We start from the raw sequence: 10,631 nt of genomic DNA, 5'->3' as shown, positions 1-10,631 counted from the left end.
GGTGCATCCTGCAGTTCATCATCCCCTTGCCAAATCCAAGGACATTGCTATCAACAGTAGCAAAGAGGGGAAAGCGCCCCCTAAGGATCCGCCACCCCGGTCCCTGCAGCACAGCATGCACTAGCGCTGCACTGGGGCACTGGGACTAGCACTGACTGCTGGGGGGAGTGCCCTCTACTGAGCCCCCACCGCGGTCCTAGCCGCATAGCTAGGCATTGTGCTCAGCACCCAGTGGGAGAGCAGCACACCCCCTGTTTTGTCACCCACACCCACACCACCTCCTATGGCACAGTGCCCTCCATTGTCACACTGAGGTGAAGGGCAAGGTAGTGCTCTCTCTACTGAGCTTCCCACTCTGTTCTTTCCCATTGCACAGCTCAGCTATGGTTCATCTTTTGTCCTTCTCTCTAACCAGCCTCTGGGTAGCTAAGCTGCAGGGCTGGTGGGCTCTGGCCTCCGTCCCCACAGAGGAAAAGTGTGTGGGGTGATGCCAGTGAGGATTTCAAGATTATGTTTATAAATTGCCACCATTAGCTGAACCATTGTGCTGCCACCTATTGACTAAGGTGCCACAAGTACTCCTGTTCTTCTTTTTACCTATTGACTAGTCACAGTAATTGCGGTGAGTACTTTATTCTATTGCATTGTCATTGTATCTCACTATATTACTTGTAAGTAAAGCTATTTCTCACGCCAACTTGGGTGTTAAATGCTTTCTGTAGAGCACCAAGTATCATTTGCCCTTATCTGCGAGGCCTATTGCTGGTTTAGGCTGGAGTTGTATCTGGAAGCTACCAAGGTACCCTAAGAGGTGTACAATGCACGTCCAGGAGGACGCACCGCCAACTGTCGTTCTTCCTATGAGTAGAGAGATGCTGCAGATGGGTAGAGAGAAGCTTCCCACATATCCAATACCACCTTTGGGACCACACCAGGATCTCCCTTTTCCACAGGAACACCGGGTGTCCAGGGAAGAGAGGGTTACACAATAAAAAACAAATAAAAGCCTGCAAATATTTTTATTTGGGGCAATCAAACATTTTAAGCAAAAAATGAACAACAAATCAGTTTTCTGATGATTTATTGTTTCTGACAAACAATTGGAATATTGAAAGGAAAGCAGATGAAACACAATTTTCTGTCACAAAAAAAAATTAGAACATTTTTGACCTGCCCTAAGTGTGAGTTTGATGTCCCAGGCTCTGCCCACAAGGCCAGTGAAAGGGTGAGGAGCTAATGGGGTTTCTGAGTCTCTGAACATAGCAGCTCTGCACTGTGTGTGTAAACAATGAGAGTAAATCACTAGAACCTATAAAGAAACAGAGGCAAGCAGATGGACTCTTCTTAGGACAGTGCTAATGTTCCTGTTTTGGATTTCAGCCAATAGGAGCTGCCCACATGCAGTTTTCTCTGGGGATAAAAGGAATGGATTTTGCCCAGGAAATCTGCAGGGAAGTGCACAATGCTTCTGGGAGAGGGGTGGCCTGAAGTCAGCATCCCTGACTCAAGGCTGAAGGATCCCCACCATCATACCTCTGTATTCAATGGCCGCTAGGGGCTGGATTGCATATTCAGTTTATCAGTCTCTGCAGTAATTTACAGACATGATGTAGAGGGTAATTGTATCTTCATTTCTGGCAACCGTGGCAGTGCAATCCTCTGTGTTACCAAAACGTGCCCGTGTTCCACAAAGGGCGAGAGCCAGAAGAACTGAGTGCTTGGATTGCCTCCACCACGTGCCTCCACACCCATGGTACACCCAGCGCTCGAAGAGACTCTAGGGACTGCTGTAGCACAGCACCCCCAGCCGCACCCTACCACGGGGTTGGTTATAATGCTTTCACATTAACAGATGCATTCACAGAGACCACAACTGCATACAAAGCAGTTCCTACCCCCAATCTACATGCAAATGCTGCATCCCCCAAGTGGGCAGAGTTAAGGCTGTGCAGGAATACAGGCCTACATTAGGCCTGAGTCAACTGTGGTTTTACACTGAGTTTGGATGTTAGCATGAGCGATAGGCCCAAAAAGCATGTGACCAAAAAGACCTGAGATCATGAGAAAAGAAAAGGCTTGTTTGTGTTAAACCAGTAGTGACCCTTGAAATACAGCGGTATCTTATTTAAGGGTTGGGTTCAGGTCATCAAAATAAAGAAAAAATGGTTAATTGGGTACCTGCTGCAGTCAATAATTAATGCTATATGGTTGTTTAAAAAGAAATGCTTTATCCAGTTGCTGGGAAGAAATATTGCAAAACAAGATAAGAAGAAAACCTTGACAAGAAAGGCCCCATCATTAATCTTGTCTTGACTGGATCAGAAGACAGGGTTCAGTCCTAACTTCCTCTTCTGGCTTTAGCTAAGTGTCAAGATCCAGCAATGACATCACTTCTTTATTATAGTGTATAAAAGACGAGGTATGTAAAGTTTTCTTTGTCAGAGCTTTTTCTTACCCCTGTGGAATCACATCATGATGGGAAAGTATCTCCCGAGCCTGATCCTCTTTTGGGTATTTGGTCAATGCTTATAACTGAATTATTGCTAGGAGGTCGAGTTTAACACAAACAAATATGCTTGTATTTGTATTTGGGATGAAATCAACATCGAGTGACCTTTCGATCAATAAAGGAATACTTGTGTGGAAACTGAGTCATGGTAAACTTTAATAAATGTATTAGGAGATTTTTTCCCAACAGGCTGCATTAAGCTACATTGACCAGGACAGCAGTGGAGTGTGCAACTTCATCATTTCCTGAATGTTAAGGGCCTAACTCCCTCTCACTGCCCCACCTTTGTCTGTCTTTCATCTTTAGATTTTAAGCCTTTGACGACTGCAAGTGTCTCTTTCAGTGTGTCTGTACAGTACCTAGCAGAATGGGACAATAATCTTGGAGCCCTTCAATCTTCATGCTCATGTAAATCAGGAGCTAAGGAGTCAATTTACTGTTCTACAGTATGTTAAATAAGGCTCATGAAAAGTCAAACCAACTTATCTTCAAATCTCCAAACTGACCAGCAGTGGGATTTTGGGTCTGTTCTTATTTCATCGCTAGCACTTCCCAGAAAACTAACTGAGTTCTGATCTAATTTGTTTTGTGGCAATCAGTAATAGTTAATGATTAAAAACCAATTTGAAGTAACAATTTGAATTAATAATATATAGTACTATCCGCATGCTCTGTTGTGAGAGTTCCATCGCATACTGAATCAAGGCAGAACAATCTTATACTAACACATTACTTATGTTATAAAGCCTTTTGGGAAGTCACTGTCTTTTTGTTGTGTGTTTATACTGTGCTTAGCACAATGAGGGCTTGGTCCATGATTGGAGCTCTTAGGTGCTACTGCATTACAAATCATTATCATCATCATGGAGTAATTCAGACGACGAAATGGTCAGGAGATCAGCTCCCAATGGGGACAGTGCAGATAAATAATAATAACTGACATCCTACCTGATGAAGCAATGCATCCTTGGAGTTTGTGAAGAGATCACCATCCTCTGTTCCAGATGTGCATGAGGAAGTGGTCCTTGGTGCAGCTAGTTGGTGAGGATTGTACAGATACGCTCCCGAATTTCAGTAAGTGCAAAACTCTCCAATTTTAAGTTCATGCTCTTCTTCCAACTGTTTAATGCCACTTACTTCTAGGAGCATTTAAGCGTCAAGCCCTGCAATCCCTTACTTCAGAGGGCAGTGCTTACTGCCACAAGAAGCATGCAGTGGGATTATTCATTCACCCACTCCCATAAAGATTTGGAGTGTATTAAGTTTTGTATGGAGAGGGTTATTCTGGAATAGTTTTTCCTGATTAACTCCCAGTCTGGATGCTCTTATTCAGGAATAAAAGTGTCTTTGTTTTTATCTAAATTTTCCTCAGGGGGAAAAAATCTTCATATTAGCTTTGACTTGGAGTATGATCCGCTGTGTCCCTTTCTCATAATCATCTGCTCTGGACCTTTTGCTTTTTGGGTAGGTGGCATGATATTGTATCTGCCTTTCTCCCAGAGTTTGGGAACAAGTTTTCCACCTTGCTTTTGATAGGATGTCTTTTATTGTTCTTGATAGTTTGCAGAATCTCTTGCTCTCTCTCATATTTGGTGCATTGGAGATGAAAGTGTCTCTCCATCCCAATCTCTCATCTGTCACATTGGTTGCATAATCACTGCCAGAGCTGGGTGAATTTTTTTTAGATGAAACTTCTTCCCACTAAAAACTGTGTGTTCAGGTCAAGCAAAACAGTTCATGAATTCATATTGAATTCAGCAAATTGTTGTAGCTAAAAAAAAGAATTCTGAAAAATTGAAAACATTTTGTTTTTACATTTTCTAAATGAAACATATTGATTTTTCATTTTGGAATGACTTTTAATTTCAAATTTTACTTCAATTTTGTGTTTTAAAAACAGTAATGAAGACCCCTAAAAAATAAAGTGAAATGTTTCATTTTGGGTCAAACAAAATGTTTTGTTTGACCTAAAATGAAAGTTTTTGACTTTTTCATTTCAGTGAAAAAATTGCAATTTTTTTTGTTTTGGGTCAATCCAATCTCTCCCCCCACCCAATTTTTCATCACTACTCTCCAATTCTGTATTTGGTGAGAAGTGTGTCTTAGCTTTGCACGTCACTATGGTGAGGAGTTTGCAAATGTGATCACTCCATGCAGAGATCTGTAGGCATCTGGATTGTTGCTGTTTTTGAGTTGTCCTTCCAGTGATTCATATATCGGTAATTTAGCTGTGCACAGCACCAAGCATATTGTTGGTCCTTAACAAATACATAGATAAATAATAAGAATATCCAGATTAGCAGGTCTTTTTCCCGTAACAAAATTGCTGCTTTTTCAGTCATTTGAAGATAGAGAGCAGTTGCAACATTTTTGATCTTTAAGTTGGATTTGAATTTCAGACACCTCAAATATGGGGGTGGTAGGATCTCAGGTGTAGATTGGGACAGTATGAGTTAGGACTCATTTCAAACATATAATATCTTGGGCTTTTTGCAATCCAGGGTTTGATTCACATCCTTTTCTATTCAGATCAGTGGTAATTTCCCTTTAGAATATATCAGGTACTATGCATTGTGTAGTACATGCTTTGTGAGCCCTGACCCAAATTACCACAGATATTAAGTGCTTCCACTTTTGGATGACCAACTTGGGACGACTTAGCTTGATTTTTCAGTCATCCTATATTCTTGATTACTTTTATTCCACTTCACCAGTTTTAGGACCATTGTAACTCCTTTGAAATTCAAGGGCCAGATCCTTATGTGGTGTAAATCCATATAGCTCCATTAACTGATTTACACCAGATGATTCTGGCCCATTGGAGCTACATGGGCATAATGCTATAGAAACTCAGTGGCGAATCAGACCCAAAGCAATTACATTTGCATTGAGCTTGTGACAGAGTGAAGAATCACACAGAATCACTGGTTTCAGAGTAGCAGCCGTGTTAGTCTGTATCCGGAAAAAGAACAGGAGTACTTGTGGCACCTTAGAGACTAACAAATTTATTAGAGCATAAGCTTTCGTGGACTACAGCCCACTTATATGCATCCGAAGAAGTGGGCTGTAGTCCACGAAAGCTTAAGCTCTAATAAATTTGTTAGTCTCTAAGGTGCCACAAGTACTCCTGTTCTTTTTACAAAATCACTGGTCACTTTTACAGTTTTGGCCTTATGGGACTGCGCCAAAGTTAACATTACATAGAGCTGTCTGTTTAAAAGGTGAGTTTTCAAAGTACCCAAAGTCCACATGCATAGGCAACAGAGGGTCCTGCAAGTCTCTTGCATCTGAAGAAGTGAGGTTCTTACCCACGAAAGCTTATGCTCCCAAAACTTCTGTTTGTCTCAAAGGTGCCACAGGACCCTCTGTTGCTTTTTACAGATTCAGACTAACAGGGCTACCCCTCTGATACTTGACACCATGCATAGGCAGACCCACTTGAAAATTGGATGGACTAGGTTAGAAATAGTGTTGTAAATCTGGATTTATTTGGTTAAGGGATTCATGAGATACATTCCCGCTCACTCCCAAATTAACCTTGTTTGAAAATTTGCTGGATCTCATAACACATTTTAGTCACAAAACTGGGGGGGGGGGGAGGATCCATCTGTAAAAACCACATAAAACATCCACCACTGAACTGTTCTAAGATCCAGCACAGAGTACCCAGAAATTCAAACTTTATCAGATATTCATTCGGATTCTAAGAAGTGTTGTACAGGACAGCTCTGAACATTAGTGAATTAGATACACAGGTGTTGGACTAGATTAATAACTGGTAAATTTCTGATATGGGAAATATAAGAAAGAGTGACTCCACAGCAGACCCCAGAACTTGCAGCAGACCCCAGAATTTGGCCTGACCATTCAAAAGAAATATGTTTCTCAGCCACTTTGTTGAGTCTGTGTTAATTGTAAAAGCACATCCAGAGACTAAGAGAGTCTTTTCTAAAAATAACAAGATAACAGCTGTCCTTTATGGCTGGTACAACTTTGTTTTCCTGAACTCCAGTATAACCCGCCCCCCCGCCCCACACACACACTCCTACATGCTTATCTTATTTGTTTCCTTTTAAATGTAACAAGTGGGTTAAATAGACTTATTGAAGTCTGCCATGTCCCAGTGATTTTAGAATGGTTACGTTAAAGGATTAAAATGCAGATGTTGACAGGCTACACGTTGGAGTGTGATTGTATATATGTATGATTGAATAAGAAATGAAAAATTAAAAGTGTCAGCCTGAGAATTACAACCCCAACATAAATTGGCTGAAGAATGCATGGAGTGAAATGACCGGGTGACCCCGAGGGCAAACTGAAATCTACAATCCACCCCTAAGCACCCAAGCACACCAAGGATGGAAGGGGTGGGGGCAAAGAACCGAAGAACAAAATAACACCAAGCTGTCATGGATGGGCCATCTGCTGATTAAACATCACTTCAAAAATAACAGTGATTAATTATCACTTCAAACGTAAAAGCAGCATGATGAAGCAGATTCCATAGACTGGTATAGGGAGAAATTCCTATAAAAACAGAACCTAGAGACTGAGAACTTTCAGTCAGGTTCTGCCTCCAGGAGCATCGGGTGCGCACCTGATAAGATTTGGGTCCATCCGCATGTTTAGGCTACCTGGCCAGCGATGTGGCACGAGCAAGCTGCAGACTGGTAACTATAACTACCTTGCAGAACTTTGTATGAATGAATGTGTGAGAGAATGAAATGTTATAGCTATAATTGATTGCTTACTCTAATTCTTTTTGTATTCACAATAAATATGGCATTTTGCCTTCTCCCCTTTAATAAGATCCTGCTGTTTTTTATTCCATTGGTATAACACAGGTTGCAGCAAATTGTAAAAAGACAAAATTCTTAGCTTCCTAAAATTCACAGAAAGACTCAGATTATCTGGAGAAATTGTATGGCAATAGAGGATGGTGGAGCGGGGAAAAGTATTCTGTGAAAACCTATTGTTTCCTTTTCTTCTTCAGGATGAAAACTAGCCAAGAAACAGTGGGAAGAAACAGCACGACAATCACTGGCTTCTTTCTCCTGGGCTTTTCTGACATTCCCAGCCTGAAGCATTTATTTTTTTCAGTGTTTCTGGTCACCTACATAGTCACCTTGGCTGGAAACCTTCTAATCATTGTCCTCACATTGGCTGACCCAGCCCTTCATACCCCCATGTACTTCTTCCTCAGGAACCTTTCCTTCCTGGAGATGTGCTACACATCAGTCAATGTCCCCAAGATGCTTTGGAATCTGGTCTCTGGGGATAAAACCATCTCTTTCATTGGCTGTGCTGTGCAAACCTATTTCACCTTTTTCCTGGGTGGATCAGAGTGTTTTCTCCTGGCATCCATGGCCTACGATCGCTATGCCGCAATATGCAAGCCTCTGCATTACCCAGTGGTTATGAACAGGAAGGTGTCCACTGGACTGGCTGCTGGATCCTGGCTCAGTGGTCTCCTCATGTCCTTCGGTCACACCAGCATGGTGTTCACCCTACCCTTCTGCAGATCCCATGAGATTAATCATTTCTTCTGTGACATCCCTCCACTGCTGAAGCTGGCTTGTGGGGACACCTCCAGCAACGAAATGGCTGTCTTCATGGCGGCTCTGTTCTTTGGCACCTTCCCCTTCATGCTGATTCTCATGTCCTATGTCTGCATCATTTCCACCATCCTGAGGATGCCCTCGCGGGAGGGTAGGAGGAAGTTCTTCTCCACCTGCTCCTCTCACCTCATGGTGGTGACACTCTTCTATGGCTCCACTTGCATTATGTATCTGAAGCCCAATTCCTCCTACACACCAGACACAGACAAGTTTCTCTCTCTCTTCTACACTGTTATCACGCCCATGCTAAACCCCATCATTTACAGCCTGAGGAACAAAGAGGTGAAGGGCGCCTTCTGGAGAATGGTGGGGAGAAGAAGATTCTGTTGACTAAAGGAATATGATTGACTGTAAATGTCTCCATCAATTCTTTGACATCAAAAGTGAAAAACATTTAGGGCTATATATATATATATGTTAGTCCCTTATCTGGACCCATTACCATGGTAGCTGAGGACCTCACAATCTTTAATGGATTTAACCTCACAAATCCTCTGTGCAGTAGGAAAATGCTATAATTTCAGTTTTCAAGACGGAGCAATGAATCACAATGACCAGATTAGAAAAGGTGTTTAGGTTCATAATGGGACTTTCAGAAATGCTTAAGCAGTTTAGGCACCTAACTCCCATTGACCTAGATACATTTGTAAATCCCAGTAGACACACATCTGCATCTTTAGGTACCTAAATAAATACCTTTGAATATCTGTCCCTAAGTTTGATAAAGGTATTAGACGATGCTGTGGTCAGCCTAACTGATTTAGGAGCCTAAGTCTCATTTTCAAAAGGGAGTAAGGCACTTAGGAGCCTAAATCACTGACTGTAAATGAGATTTTATCTCCCAAGTGCCTAAATCCCTTTTGAAAATGAGATTTGGGTTCCTAAATCAGTTAGGCATTGCAATTGCGAGCACAGCAATTCTTTTAAAATTTTTCTCAAGGGTCAAAATTTTTAAAGGTATTTAGGTGCCTAGTGGGATTTTCAAAAGTCCCCGGGCACCTAAAACCCATTGCTTTCAATATCTAAATACCTTTCAAAACCTGGGCGGATATTATTTGCCCATGGTCACATGAGAAATCTGTGGCAGAACAGGGAGTTGAATGCATGTCTTCCGAGTCCCAGGGTAATACCATAACCATTGCACCACACTTCCTTTCTGGTCCATCTTCTGAGCTCATGTAGACTTGTATAATTCTGGAGTAAGGCCACTGAAGTCAATTAGTGAAAGCAACGTAAATCTGGTGTGACACCACAGCTGTTGTTCTGAACGCTGGAGAGTGATGCAACCACATTAAAAATTAAGTTGGAGAGACAAAAAGAGGGAATGCATTAATTCTGGAGATGCAGCATTGTGCATACCACCAGAGGTCACTCCTTCCCATTAATATTTACTCCATCCCAGATTCAAGGAGATCCTGTGGGGTGAAATTTGGCTGCACAGGTTCTGAGGGTTGGTCTGGGACCTAGAGAGCCTTAGAGAACCACAGGATCCATGTCCAGCAGATACACTTAATATTCAGTTTTATATCCATTACCCCTGATCCCTGTCTCTTCTCTACTTATCACTGAGTGCAGAGTTAAAGTTGCACAGAGTGCCTTGCCTAAGAAGTCAGAATTAAGGCTACATATTCCTTATCACATAAGGGATCGCACTCTATCACACAAGGTGACAGAGTTAAGGTTAGACAAGATCTATCATAGAAAATTTCATCCAGTCCAGGTTTATATGTCTTTACATTATGTGCTTACCTTCTACCCAAACAAAGAACAAGCAACAGGAGAATCTCAGAAAGCGTAAGTATCTCCCATAATTCCCCTTTCACAAACTATTCTCTAGAAACCATTTTTTATACATCCGGAGGAGCACATGGTCAAAGAAAGAAAAGGTAACAATCTGCTTCCTAGCAAAGAGGACATTTCTTCTACAGCTACATACAAAGGTCCCAATACTGCAAGAAACAGATTGTTCTGGCTTCATATTGATCTAACTAGTCCTGGCCTTTCGTAGGTTGACCAAGATCCAAACCAAAACTCTAATATCTCACCATCCCTACACATTGTCTGCTGTTTTTTGAAGGCTTTTCTTATTTCATCCCCACAAGTTCACACACACAAAGACAAGACTAATTAATTTTAACTCTCGTTCATCTTATGAGCATCAGTAACAATTGAAAATTAATTAAAATGCATGCTCTGCGACCAGATGACACCCAAATACTGCATCAAAGCAGAATAATCATGGAACGGTCTATTCTGTCAATGACTAGTCACAATATGAAATGCTTGAGTGAAACAATGCAGATAAATTAAACTCTCTCATCCTGCCAGATAGACATATGCACCCTTTGGAGTCAATGAATACATTCCAGATATAGATTTGGAATCTCGGGTCTGCAGTGAAATTCAACAGCATTCAATCTATATGTGCTTCGAACCTGATATTTCAGTAAGTACCACTCTGTAGTTAATTGTCTTCTTACCATTTGTTAATAGTGTGATCCTAT

General features: G+C 41.6%; 1 protein-coding gene across 2 annotated transcripts; it reads left to right on the top strand.

Annotated features, from left to right (window-relative positions):
- The first annotated feature begins 4,629 nt into the window (after positions 1–4,629).
- On the top strand, positions 4,630–8,457 carry LOC135972120 (olfactory receptor 5V1-like). Of its 2 annotated transcripts, XM_065563255.1 has the most exons (2): positions 4,630–4,639; positions 7,520–8,457. In XM_065563255.1, exons 1-2 carry the CDS (start codon positions 4,630–4,632, stop codon positions 8,455–8,457), a joined length of 948 nt encoding a protein of 315 aa, XP_065419327.1. The 2 variants fall into 2 exon arrangements, with proteins under 2 accessions (XP_065419327.1, XP_065419326.1); XM_065563254.1 differs by lacking the exon at positions 4,630–4,639 and having other exon boundaries at positions 7,504–8,457.
- The last annotated feature ends 2,174 nt before the right edge of the window (positions 8,458–10,631 follow it).

This window comes from Chrysemys picta, chromosome 12 (assembly GCF_011386835.1).
Source record: "Chrysemys picta bellii isolate R12L10 chromosome 12, ASM1138683v2, whole genome shotgun sequence".
Taxonomy (NCBI): domain Eukaryota; kingdom Metazoa; phylum Chordata; order Testudines; family Emydidae; genus Chrysemys; species Chrysemys picta.
The sequence above is the reverse complement of the archived record's forward strand: the minus strand, read 5'-3'. Positions and strand labels throughout refer to the sequence as shown.

Coding starts and splice junctions, on each gene's coding strand:
- LOC135972120 (XM_065563254.1), top strand. CDS start 7,504: ATGAAAACTAGCCAAGAAACAGTGGGAAGAAACAGCACGACAATCACT.